The sequence below is a fragment of the Macrobrachium rosenbergii genome, chromosome 12 (genome assembly GCF_040412425.1).
Source record: "Macrobrachium rosenbergii isolate ZJJX-2024 chromosome 12, ASM4041242v1, whole genome shotgun sequence".
In the NCBI taxonomy this organism is placed as follows: Eukaryota; Metazoa; Arthropoda; class Malacostraca; order Decapoda; family Palaemonidae; genus Macrobrachium; species Macrobrachium rosenbergii.
Genome location: NC_089752.1, coordinates 33,658,884 through 33,673,109, shown reverse-complemented (window position 1 = coordinate 33,673,109; position 14,226 = coordinate 33,658,884). Strand labels below are relative to the sequence as shown.

The 14,226-nt window shown below is 37.1% G+C and overlaps 1 protein-coding gene across 7 annotated transcripts in view; it reads right to left on the bottom strand.

Moving 5' to 3' along the window:
- Positions 1 to 14,226, bottom strand: part of LOC136843616 (xaa-Pro aminopeptidase 1-like) — a 169,047-nt gene that overhangs the window by 43,157 nt on the left and 111,664 nt on the right. For all 7 annotated transcript variants that reach the window (XM_067112153.1, XM_067112149.1, XM_067112152.1 and 4 more), the window contains exons 8-9: positions 7,805 to 7,931; positions 951 to 1,100 (exon numbers count right to left, since the gene is read on the bottom strand). In XM_067112153.1, the coding sequence (XP_066968254.1) occupies positions 951 to 1,100; positions 7,805 to 7,931 (277 nt within the window). The remainder of the gene's footprint in view (positions 1 to 950; positions 1,101 to 7,804; positions 7,932 to 14,226) is intronic.

Here is a 14,226-nt window from a genome sequence, read left to right as displayed (position 1 = left end):
ACTCAAAACCCCTATCAAGGTTCCCTTGCAAATGAGAAGTCATCGCAGTTACTTATTGCTGACGCATTTTAAGAATATCACCTGGCCACACACCCCTCCCCTAGCACCATAGATACAGTAATGCATGACATTATCGTGCCACACTCTCAGGCGATATCAGGTGCTCCTTGGCTATGACACTGATAACATTGAAAGGTCATTCATTCAATAACTAGAGGAGGCTGTAGAACCTGTAAATTGGTAGTTATTTTTGTACAACTGTTCTATCCACATACTTTTGAAAGTTTCTTCTTCATGAGCACACAAATAGCAATTCTCTCTCTCTCTCTCTCTCTCTCTCTCTCTCTCTCTCTCTCTCTCTCTCTCTCTCTCTCTCTCTCTGTGTGCGTCAATGACCACTTAATTCACTATCCCAAGGGTAGGGGTAGGGGTGGTATTGGATGCCATCCTCCCCCTCTCAATGCACGAGGGTCTCTGAATCTTGCATGCTCATCTGAGTTCGGCTCACGATAAGGACAGCGCTGCCAGCCATATGAGTAATATCGTAAAAGAGGGGAGAGGGTTAAGTTGGGGTAGTGGGGTGGGACAGGGAGGATGTGGGAGTGGCCAAGTGATATTCTTAAAATGCATTGACTATAACTGAACGAAAGCAAAAGGTTCAAGCTGTAGAGATGAGTATGAATAGTTTCTGTTGAATACTTGGGAATAGAAGATCTGAAAAGGTGAGAAGTGGCAAAAAGGTGGTGGAGATGGAAGGACGGCTCAGTGGGCTTTGGGATAATTCATTCCTGTGGAAAGTATGGAGGATGACATACCAGTAAATAGTGCTTAAAATTTGAAAGTATTACGAGGAAGGAGGAGGGATAGGCTAACTTTTATTTTTTCTTTCTTCTTTCATAATTTTCCTTCTTTCTATACTGAACAATCTCAAAAGAACATGAACTACTTACTTGTACTGTCCACCTGAATCACATAGATATATTTCCTCCGTGGTTATCTTACGATCAGTTTCTGGTGCTGGTTCATAGTGGACAATTGATGCATTTGGTCCCACTGATGAAATTGTAGAAAAGCTTGGGCCCACAAAGTTTTCTTGATCTCTGAGAAAAGTTCAATATATACTACAAAAATCAGTTCTTTTTTAGTTATACTTAGTTTCTCAATTTCTTTAAAAATTTTCAAATACCTGTAAGGTAATGTACATTTTTATATCTTAAGACTATTTGCAGTGGTGAAGGTTGAGCTCATTAAAGGCCTGAAACTAGATCCTGCTGAAAGCCTAGGTCCTCAAGTATCCTTAGTAGTTTGAAGATTTCCCTCCTTTCACGTGTTACATTGTAAACCTCAAAGTGCTTGTACCTTTAATAAATATTTCATTTGTAGTTTTATTGCTCCCTATCTCTCTTGTCCATGAAAATTCTGTTTACAATTTTTCCTTACTTTCTTTAGTTTTAATTCTTTGAAATGACTGCCACACCATGAACAATCTCGAATTTTAACTCTTAACATATCAACTCTAACATATTTGTTTGCCATACAGTTTATGATTATACAGTTTACTTTTATATTTACATTTTTACATTGTTGTTATTATTATTACCATTACTATCATAAAAAATGGTTTAACAAAGTCACTGAGTTACATATCTTAACTCTCAGAGGGGTGGCTTGAAGTTACTTAGTGAGCTACAATTTTTTCAACTTTAATAAATGAATATAATTCAAATGATGAATATACAAACAAAATTTAATGTTTTATTTTAAAAAATCTTAGTATTCACCATTAGCTGCAATTAAGACAGCCACACAAAAGAGGATTCATTGTAAAATTACGCTTCTTCACATGGGAAGTCCAGTAGGGGATTACCACTCAAGTATACCTTATGTGACACACTGTAAACAGTATTAACAATTCTGTGAATCATCCCTCTGCCCCAGCTATACTGTTTTCTGCCTTTTACTTTTTATCCATTCTTTTTGGTCTCACCTTTCCTAGCTGTCCTATTTCTTGGGCTTTACCTAACTCTAATTTCTACTTTTTATTTAAAAGAAAAATCTTGTTGTAATGCCCTTTGTGAGTTTAAAGATGGACCTCATTGGTCTTATCAAAATACCTTATAACAATAATAAATGTGGGAACTAGGTTATATGGCATATGCATCAAATATCCTATTTGAAAATTGGACAATTGCTTTAGTGTCGCATTCATTTTGAAATGGACACCAAAAGCCTAAAGTGGGTTTACTCTGCTTCAATTTGTTACTATCAGGCTAATCATTTCATAAAATCTGCCTTCTGTAAAGAATAACAGGTTTCGTTCCTGCAAGACAGTCACAACTGTATTAGAGAGAGTCATAATGGATGAAGCTCTGGCTGCCTCTTTCGCATCCACGTTTCACTTTTACCTAAATGAGCAGGAATTCAACATATTCCAAAATTTACACAAACTTCATACAATTTATGAAAAATTACTAATTTTTCTTGAGTGATTTTAAAGAAGTAATCATAAGAGCTGTAAGATTATTTAGATTTACTGTAAATTAGGAGTTTTTTTTATTTACTATAAATTAAGAGTTTTTTGTCTTTTTTTCAAGTTTTGCATAATATTCTCCTGTGAAATCTAGAGCACTGCTGAGAAATATAAACTGATTTTTATTACAGGTCACATTTCATTATTCTAAAACTCTTTCTTAATAATAATACTGTAATAACAATGAAACTAACAACACTACCCCATTATGAGATTAAAGAACTATATATCACTATACACTGTGGAAGCTTTGAGTACAGATAAGTATTTTTTATGTAATTCCAAGGGGAAGCAGTTCTAGCACCAGTGAATTGTTATACAAACATGCACCAACTGAAAACAAGTCTGTTAGGTCCACTTGGGAAGGATGGTGAATGACTGTTTATAATAATACCTCTTTGAACAGATAATGATGTTAATGGGAAATCCAATAATGCTGAATCTTGACTGAACAGAATTTTAGTTGACAACTCATTTGCATGTATCTTCACTGCACTTCCCACACAATAAGTTGTGGTATACAGATATGGCTCACAACTTTTGGCTTAGAAGGATTTAGGCTGGGAAGATTTTTCAAAACACAGCATCAGTTTGCATGTATTCAATGTTAGAAATAACAATTTCCTCATTTTGTTGATAGTATGCATAAAGGTGTTAATAGAGACTATGCACAAAAAAAGTTCTTAGTTTAGCTAATGGTATCTATAAAGGAGTAATGTCTTTTTCAATAAAACAGCTACAGACGCTCCTCTACTTATGAGTGAGTTATGTTCTGAATGGCTGTTTGTATCTTGCTTAGTTTGTAAGTCCAACTTGGTATACTCAGTGTCAATAAGTACAGTGCTATTTATGTTTTTTCATACTAAAACACAATACCTGTACTAGTACTGTACTGTATTTTATAGAGTATTTTATTAATATGAATGATGTATAAAACCTAAATACAGTACGTTAAATACATTAAGCAAATTATGATAATAATACAGTAAAGTACAGTTTTAATTTACAATCATGGTTGTTTGTATTTCTGAAAGTTCCAAAGTTGAAAGTTCATAAGTAGAGGAGTGTCTGTACGCAGTAATACCTCGATCTTACATGATTCGTGTTGCGCGAATTCACAGACACACGACATTTGCGAATCCTCGAGAGAGGAAAGAGAGAGTGAGAGAGATAAGGGCTATTGTACTTAAGAGAGTGAAATTATTTATCAATTATTATGGAGAGAGAGAGAGAGAGAGAGAGAGAGAGAGAGAGAGAGAGAGAGAGAGAGAGAGAGAGAGAGAGAGAGAGAGAGAGAGAGAGAGAGAGAGATTGTTCTTACATGGAATATCAAGTTAAATTATTTATGAGTTATTACAGAAACAGATACAGGCAGTCCCCGGTTAACAGCGGGCTCGGTTAATGGTGATCCGATTTTACAGCGCTTATCTAGCGACGAAAATCGGTGCCGATAATTTGATACTGGTGCCAATACATAACTAACAGAGGCACCGTTAACCGAAAATCGGCGATTTTTGGCGCCGATAAGCCCTGAAAATTGCCGAAAATCAGTCCGATTTTTGGTTATCATCACACCCTCAGAATGGAACCCCCGCCGATAAACAGGGACTGTCTGTAGAATAACATGAGAGAGAGAGAGAGAGAGAGAGAGAGAGAGAGAGAGAGAGAGAGAGAGAGAGAGAGAGAGAGAGAGCACTAGAAATCATTTGACATGCTGTGGGCAACGATTGACATATTTGACAGCTTTGCCCTCACCCCTCTCTAAAAAGGTTTCACAAAAGATTGGGAAATTATATTTGTTTGTTCAAAGTATAACATAATTTACTATAAAAATGTATAAATTTTATAATTACAGTTACAGTCTCGGCGAGCTGGGTGGGCGGCGCCTACGTATTTTTCTGAAGATGATATTATTACTGGAAGAATGAAGAATGAGTAGGCACTGTCAGGCGACACCTGGCAACCCACTCTCTCTCCCTGAGAGGAGTAGAAGTTCCCAGTAGCTGCTGGTCAATTATAGTCGATTATTTACCAAATTTTTCATCCGCATGGACTCGTGAGTTTGCTGTTATTTAGCCCCTATTTAGTGCTTTTTTTCTTATAATGAGCCACAATAAGCTCTCGTCAAGTGAGAAAATAAGTCAGATAATTGCTCTGCATAAGGTGGAAACTGCAACTAAGGATACTGCCAATGTTGTGGGTGTTTAGTGAGCAAACTGTGCAGCAGTGGATAAAAAAGTTCAAAGATGGCTCACTAACGCCCACAACATTGGCAATATCCTTAGTTGCAGTTTCCACCTTAAGCAGAGCGATTATCTGAATTATTTTCTCACTTGACAAGAACTTATTGCAGCTCATTATAAGAAAAAAAGCACCAAACAGGGGCTAAATAACAGCAAACTCACAAGTCCATGTAGACAAAAAAATTTGGTAAATAATTCATTATAATTGACCGGCAGCTACTGGGAACTTCTAACCCCTCTCAGGGAGAGAGGAGTGGGTTGCCAGATGTCGCCTGACAGTGCCTACTCATTCTTCCAATAATATTATTATTTTCAGAGGGAGGTTCACATATTCGGAAAAATACATAGGTGCCGCCCACCCAACCTGCCAAGACATTATTATTATTAATACTTGAAAATTAGTACTTATTATTATGTAAATCACATTTACTTATCATAAAAACATATAAACATACACATGTGACCATAAAAATTCTTTCATCTCAGTATGAGATGACGGAATTTTTATGGTTAAATGGTTAAATGTATATGTTTGTTTGTTTTGTATGACAAATAAATGCCTTACTAATAATAAGTACTCATTTTCAATTAATAATAATAATAATAATAATAATAATAATATAACTGTCAATTACAAAATTTATACATTTCCATAGTAAATTATGTGATATTTTCAACAAACAAACACCATTTCCCAATCTTTTGTGAAACATTGAAGAGAGCACCAAGGGCAAGGCTGTCAAATATGTCAATCGTTGCCCGCAGAGTGTCAAAGGATTTCTATGTACTATCTCTCTCTCTCTCTCTTTCTTTCCTTTTCCTTCATATATCATCAATTTCCATCTTTTGATATCTAACATAAGAATAACTTTTCTCTCTCTCTCTCTCATGTTATTCTCTCTGTCTTGGTAATAATTCATAAATAATTTAACTTGATATTTCAAGTAAGGACAACTCTCTCTTTCTCTCACGTTATTCTCACTGTCTCCATAATAATTGATAAATAATTTCACTCTCTTATGTAAGGACAACACTTATCTCTCTCTCTCTCTCTCTCTCTCTCTCTCTCTCTCTCTCTCTCTCTCTCTCTCTCTCTCTCTCTCTCTCTCTCTCTCATAGCCAGCGCTCACCCATTTTTACAAATTTTTATTTTTCTGTATGTCTTTACCTGTACAGTAGATAGTTTGAATTGATCTAATTTTACCTGTACCGTCTACAAAGTGTAAATGCGCTAGTGTGGCAAATACGTTCTAAAACACAGAGACATAATAAGAGTTGTATTAGTCAAAATAAAAAACACTGTTTGTTCATAAAAAAAATATTTCAGAACAAAGAGAAAGAGACGTAGAATAAAGAAGTTCTTAAAAAGAGGTTGAGAAGACTTCTAAAAATAGATCAGTCTGATGGGGAGAGAAATTCTCTTCTAACTCTCTATTTTTATGTCAACCATTTATTTCTTTTTTAAGGGTAATGTATTACGCTAACTTTTAAATGAAATTACAGTAACTTTAATTTCATTTAAAAATTAGCTTAATAATTTGGGAGCATGAATCAAATTACGTGAATTCACAGACACACAAACTTTTCATTGGAACCTAACTGATTGTCATAAAGAGTTTTTCACAGGCACGCGAACATTTGCGAATCCTCAAGAAACCCTGCAAAAGTGATCTGCGAATCCTCAAGAAACCCCGCAAAAGTGTTTACGTTTAATTTTTATATAATTTATACATTTTCAAGCTTTTATGTGTAAATTAAATAACATTAAATAAATTTTTTTCTCTCTCTCTTTTTACTGAGATGAGAGAATTTTTATGGTATATGTACAGTATATGCTTATTTGTTTTGTACGATAAATAAATGATTTACCTAATAATAAGTACTAATTTTCAAATATTGACAAGATTAATAATAATAATAATAATAATAATAATAATAATAATAATATAACTGTAATTACAAAATTCGTAAGAGATATGTATTTTAAACAAACAAATATCTTTCCCTCAAAGCTGTCAAATATGTCAATTAAATATGACAGGAAGGTAGGGTGTTGCCGATTAGTGGGTCAAAGGATTCTTACATAAGTCTCTCTTTCTCTGTGTCCGTAATAATTCATAAATAATTTCACTCTCTTAAGTAAGGACAACTCTATCTCTCTCATTTGTAGTTAGCGCTCACACATATTTTACAACCTACATATTACTGTTTCTCTGTACATCTTTACCTGTACAGTTGACAATTTTAAATTGATCTAATTTTACCTGTACCGCCTATGAACTGTAAATGCGCTGTTCTAAAACAGAGACATAGAACATTTCACAATAAAGAGAAAGACAGAGTAAAGAAGTTCTTAAAAACGAGGTTGAGAAGACTTCTAAAAATAGACTGGTGGAATGTGGGGAGAGAGAAATAGTACACGTAATCCTCACACACTCCTATATTTTTACATCAACCATTTATTTTTTTTTTAAGGGTAATGTATTAAGCTAACTTTTAAATGAAATTGCAGTAACTTTAATTTCTTTTAAAAGTTAGCTTAATACTTTGGGAGCATGATTAGGGTCATAGTTAGTGTTTAAACTCTAGAAATAAGCAGTTCTTCATTGGAGAGGTGGGTAGAGCTCTTGGCTAGCACGCTGTTGACCCAGCGTTTGACTCTCCGACTGGCCAATGAAGAATTAGAGGAATTTATTTCTATCACATGAAAATTCACCTTGCACGAAGGGGTCTGGAACCTAACCTTGCATAAGTTTGGGGTATGACTGTACTTGCAGCCACGACATATGGCAACATGCTCGATTATAAACAGTAAAAATGAAAGTTCAAAACCTATAATTTCTTCAGCTTTCTCTTGTTTTAAACCAACTGCCTAGCTTGGAAAAAATTCTAAAAATAAGGGCAATGCAACTCTTAAAAGTTCAAACTCACAGTGACTGCTTTGTGCCCTTTCTTTTTTTAGGCAGAACCTTAAAATAAATCTTCCTGTACTCTGAATAAGCTATTTAGCAAGAAAAATAAAAAGACATACTCGCGTAGTTTTTGAAGGTAATTTGCAGCAGAAATTTCTGTTTGTGTGCCAGCTATTGCCTCTTTTTCTAACCAGTGAAAGTACTGACAAAGAGCAACTGCATCACGAATATGGCATGCTTCCATTCCTGAAAATATGATAACTTTAGATTTTAAATTATTTCATGAACATACAAAACATGCAACACATCATTCCTCAGTAATTATTGATACGTTAAATGATGTCATTTACATGTACAGTATAATTTTTAAGTACAGTACAATCCTATTCAGTACAAATCACTCAAAAAACTGAATTAAATTAAATCTAATGGAACAAAACCAAAAATATTTATGGGAATACACCTACCTACATCAGTAATTACTGTATCAATAGCAAAAACATGAAAAGCTGCGAAGCTGTTTCAGCCAAATACCCTCATAATGAAGACAAAATTTAGCATGCTAAATCACTGACTACATCCCTTATACAAATAAGAAAAACTTGTATGTATGCACAACAATGATAATTCAAACTTCACCCATAAGTGTAATTTATAATTTAATAAAAAGCAATAAATATCTCATGAATATTTTTTCTACTCTTTTATTTTATCAGAAAAAAATGTGTACTCTTTTCAAAGCTACTTTCAAATACTTTACACCCTGCTGTCACAGATAATTAGTTTGAAGAGGAGTTTTACAAAGAGCAGGGCATAAAATGGAAACAAAATTTTCTCATTTTAATTTGTCTAAAAGCTAACATCTAAAACATCATGTTTCCATCTCAACTCATTACATATACTAAAGACCAACTTAGTATTTCCACAGAACCACAGACACATCAATTCAATGTGAAAAAGATGACTGGTAATAGATAAGAGCAATATGCATGCATTTCTTGGATCCTCAGGTCCACAGCTGCCAAGAACCCCTAGTTCTCGTAAGGTCTGGTAAACGAGCTGCAGGAAATAAGCAGGTAACAGGATTTTTAGAATAAAAACAAACCAACAGTAAGGCTACTACACTCACCTGTATCTGGCCCGTTCCAACATATGATGGAACCATCTTCTTACTGCCTGTAGGTAGAGAAGAAAGGAAAAAGGGGGGAAGGGGTAGAGAAGAAAGGAAAAAGGGGGGAAGGAAAAGAGACCAGCCATCTCAATCATCCTCACTTTCATACCATTATCTTAGGCAAGATACTGTCCAATTAGGGGCACTGGATGAGTTACACAACTTCATGAGCAGCCACCACTGGACCCAAGGAAAAAGTGTCCCAGGACCTACGGGCAATGTTCCTCAGGTAAACCAGCATTCACGATACTATGAACAGATAAGTTCTTTTTGAATGCTAAGGAGGAGCTTAGTCCTCTAATGTCATGTGCTCTTGCATGCACAGTATTAGCAGCAGAAAATGATGATGAGTAGTCATGCCTAATCACTTCATGAAGCCAAATCGAAACAGTACTCTTGGACACTTCTTTCTTGATCCGGTCTGTGCTAACAAAAAGACTTTGGCATCCCGGTCTGTGATGTCAAGTCCTTTTTAGGTAGCAATGCAGTGCTCTGACAGGGGCAAACGAGCAATTCATCTGGATTATCGTCAACCAAATCCTACATGGAAGGGATGGAAAAGGAAGTAAACCTGTCATTGTGAACCGAGGGGTTTTGAGTCTTAGCCACAAATTCTGGGACAAATTCAAATGCTACTGATTTCCAACCCTTGGTATGTTTAACATCAAAGGCTAGGCCATGGAGCTCGCCCACTCTCTTTGAAGAAGTTGGCTAAAGGAAAACCGTCTTGAAGGTCAACTTCCTGTCTGATGACTGACACAGTGGTTTGTATGGGGCTCGAGTGAGACTACTTAGCACCAGAGTCAGATCCCTGGTAGGAGGTTTCAGTTCTCTAAGAAAACAAGACTGCTCAAAACTTTTGAACAGCATAAAGATTTCCCATGTCTTTCAAATGAAGAACCATTCCCAAGGCAGCCCTGTAGCCCTTAATAGCAGAAACAGAAAGGTTTTTTCTGTTCTGAAGAACATCAGAAAATCAGCTATCTGCTGAACAGAGGTTCCGAGTGGAGAGAAACCCTGTCAACGACACCAATCACAAGAGACAGCCCATTTCCCAATACACGGTTAAAGAAGACCTGATGTAACCAGACACCTGTGTTGCTGCTCTGCGAGAAAAGCCTTTTGCTTGCAAGAGATACTGGATAATCTCCAACCGTGAAGAGGCAGGGATGTTACCAACTAATGGTATCGCTCTACATGAGGTTGACAGAGAAGATTGTGCCAAGGGGGGTTATTTCTCTAAGAACCACTGAGAGCAGAGTTAGAAGATCCAGAAACCATTCTGCTTGAGGCCATAAAGGAGTTACAAGGGTCATCCTGAGATTCTGGGCAATCACCACTCTGTTCAGGACATGACAGATCAGGCAACGGGGGGAAAGGTGTAGATGTCCAGGTTTGCCCCATGGATGATGAAAGGCATCCTCTGCCATGGCGATGAGATCTGGAACTACTGAACAATAGACCTCTAGCTTCCTGCTGAACCTTGTCGCAAAGAGGTCTATCGTTGGTCTTCCCCACAGATGAAAAAGCCTGTCTGCCATCTCCTGAAGCAGAGACCACCCTGTTCCTAAAACCTGTTCCCAATTACTTAGCTTGTCGGCCACTACATTCCTCTTACCTAGAATAGTCTGGGCCGTAGTTTATGTGCAACAGACAATAAATTCCTGCTTACACAATAAATACTTCGCTCTATTACCATTGGCTCTTCTGCCAATATCATTGACTATTTTATTTATTTATTTATTTTTCTGTTTTTCTAATTTTAACGAATCATGGGTCATAGACTCCTGCCCTTGTGATTTTAACGCCACCTTTGTAAACCAAGAGAAGTGTTCCGCCTTTTAGTACATGGTCATGCCCCTCACTTGTATCATTCTGTTCATTTTTCCTTTTGTTTTTATTTTTATTTCCCTAAGAACTCTATTTCGTCCCAGACCCCTCGTCATTTGTCTAATTATCCTGTCATAACATTGAGTGAGTATTCTATTTATAGCCTTTGCCCGAGTTATGGGCCGTGGAAGCATAAAATTAGTGTTGTTTAAAGTTAGCGAATTAAAACTCGCGAATACTCGCGCTCACTCACAGCTGTCAAAATTCCCCAGTGTAAGCTGCCGACTGTCAACTGTCAAGTTGGCGATCCTCTGAACTGTTAGCGAAGCCATGAGATTGTAAACAATTACGTTACCTCGTAAAGGAGATGTCATTTACAAAATAACCGCTGAGTTATCATTACACCGCCTCTTCAAGGCATACTAACCGCATGCCGATCTTTATTTAGGATTAAGGAACTTATATGTAAATTAATTCTTACATTTTGCCACCTGCCTCAAAATTACCTTGTCCTCGTAATCTTAAAGTAACGTACACCGTAAATTTGAAGGAAATTAATGTGCCATGTTAAAGTAGCTTAATATTAATGTGTGTTGGAAATAAAGTAAAGTAAAACTTCTTTCCATTTTGTGTTGGGAAATAAAGTAAAGTAAAACTTCTTTCCATTTTGTGTTGGGAATAAAGTAAAGCATCTGTGCACACTTCTTGAATATCAACATGCGCACCCGAATGAAGGTGCGTATGTCTTCTTCGGTGGGGAGCTATTAAAATACAAGAAGTCGCTGCACAGCCGACCCTTAATTGCCCTTAGATTTGAAAGTAGAATCGTTGCTGCACAGCCGATCCTAATTGACCTAGATAACAAAACTAAAGTTATCAACAGTTTGATCTGTCCCTTTTCTTTACCTGAAACAGATATTGAGATGGCATGGTTGAAAGGGGCACAGATAAGAGGCTGGGTGCCACTCCTAAGCAGCTTAGCCCAACTAAGCTGCTTAAAAAAATCTTTCTGAAGGCAGATTTAGCTGGCTGAACTGTCTCTCTGCAGGAAACCTGGGAGGAAGCAAACAGATGGCCAGGACACCTGGCAAATGACACATCTTTTACACATGGTCACCAGATTCGGCCGATCTTTGCACTCGGTCACTACCCTCGGCCGAGACCTTAAAAGGAGAGGACAGGAGACATCTTGGCAGTCAGTCACAGGGCAGTTAGTGAGTCAGATATGGGCAGTTGGGCAGTTAGCAGTTAACCTGCCGTTCGCCAGAGGAATCGTGCGCGCAGGAGAGGTGCTGAGAGGCCCCTTCCCCCCACCCCCCCCATCCACCCGACTCCAGACTCCAGACTCGTCACCATCTCTACAGTCATCCTCGAGTGGATCGTCCAAGTGATAGTGTGCATCGCCATATATGTGATTGTCACTCGTCGTCCTTCACCAGGGACCCGCTTCCCCTAAGGTAAAGTGTGGGTAAAGACTTTTCAGTCACGACAGTTTGCCCTTTCGAAGTGTTATTGGGTGCCAGTATTCTACCTCTATCCTTGTGCCATTTTATCCAGTGCCATTGCCAATGTTCTGTGTTCAAGTGTAAAAGTGTTCATTCATTCCTCGAGTCCTTGGCACCAACAGTGCAGCCTTGAGTCATTGTAGGCATTATATTTTCCTTTACTGGCATGTAATGTGTAACTCTCTATTGCAGAGGGCCATTGCTATGGACTCATCTTGGACTCTGCCTTGCCATCACTTAAGGCTTCAGTAGAAAGATCCTCAGGAGTTGCAAGCCTCCTAATAATTAATTTAACCATTTTCCTTTTGATTTTTTTCTGTAAATATAATTTCTTAATTTAACCAAAGTGTTTACATAACATTCCCTCATGAAGTAGAGACCTAAGCTCATTGAATCATCCCCATTGTTCATTTTTTACAATTTCCCTTTACGTAAGTCAGAACTCCAAGGCCAAATAAATAAAGTTTCTATTGCCAGCCTGTAAAAATCTGTAGAAATCATATAACCCCAGAGAAATTCATAAAAAAAAATATATATATATATATAAATATATACATATAATACACATATACATATATACTTACAAAAACACACACACATATATATATATAATATATTTTTATAAATATTTATGCTGTTCACCCTCGAACATTTAGTTGTAGTAATATCAGACTGACTAAGACAGGGAAGCCTTTGTCCCGCAGGGAAGCATCGCCAGTTCAAACTTCAACATTCGTTTGTAGCATTAGGGATGTAACCCCATAGGAAATTTCCATATTCAACCTTAAGATAGGTGGTCTTAAGCTTGCTTTACCTGTCCTCTTTGGTGAATGTTTTTGACAAAGTTTAGACCCCGAGGACATGAACGCATGCCCTGTTTTGACCCAGCGCTGGTCAGACAAGAGAGAGAGAGAAACCAGCCGCCGAATCCAGTGGACGTCTGTGAGGTGGCTCTGTCACTGCCTTTGTCTATCGTCTTATATTAGTGAATTGTGAAGTGGCGAATTAATCCCAGAACTTCCGATCGCCCGTTGTATGCGCAGCAACTCGTCGTCCTTTTTCTGTATTTACAATTTTCCTTGTTCCATTCTCCCGCCACCACTTACTGTAGATGCTTTTACGAAGTCTAGATTAAGCCAAATTATTATATTGTTTAGCTTCATCCAAATTATTCCAGTAAGAATAACTAGGGATTAGGGTAAGCAAGTTATTTTAATTCTTTATGCATTCTTTGTGTCTTGAATCCATTGTTTGGAAGAGCCGTTGTGATTCTGGTTGTACCATATTAGCGAGTAAAGTGGACTGCGCCTGAAGTTGGGCGAAGATTAATTAATTTCATTAGTTAACTGCAATTCTTGTATTTTGTCAGGAATTTACCCCGGCTGGCAATCTTTAGTGTTAAATGACTGTCTTTGAGGTTAATTTGTAGCTCAATTGACTGGTTACGTGTGTCCTTGGCATGCAGGGCCGTATAAAAATTGCGTAAATCAAGCAATAAACTTATTAGCCAAGTCTCACGATAACAATATATATATATATATATATATATATATATATATATATATATATATATATATATATATATATATATATATATAATAATATACATACATGTATGTAATATATATATATATATATACAAGCGGTCCCAGTTTCTGACGGGGTTCTGTTCTTGCGCCCGTCGTAACCCGAAATCGTCGTAAGTCGGAAAATCGTTGAAAATCGTCAAAAATCATAAGAAAACCTTACTTTTAATGCTCTGGGTGCATTGAAAACGATGTAAACTGCATTATTATTGAGTTTTACATAAAAAAACCTTCAAATTATGATTATTCTGCCGTTTTGGGCCATATTTCTTCCGTCGGATCGGCGTGACGACGCGTCGAACCCCGAACATGCGTCGTAAGCCGGGAAATAATTTCTGATGAATATATTTGAAAAGCGTCGAACCTCGAACGTCGTGGCCGGAACCGTCGTAAACCGGGGGACTGCCTGTATATATACAGTCGGCGCAAAAAAAAAAAACGAACGCCAC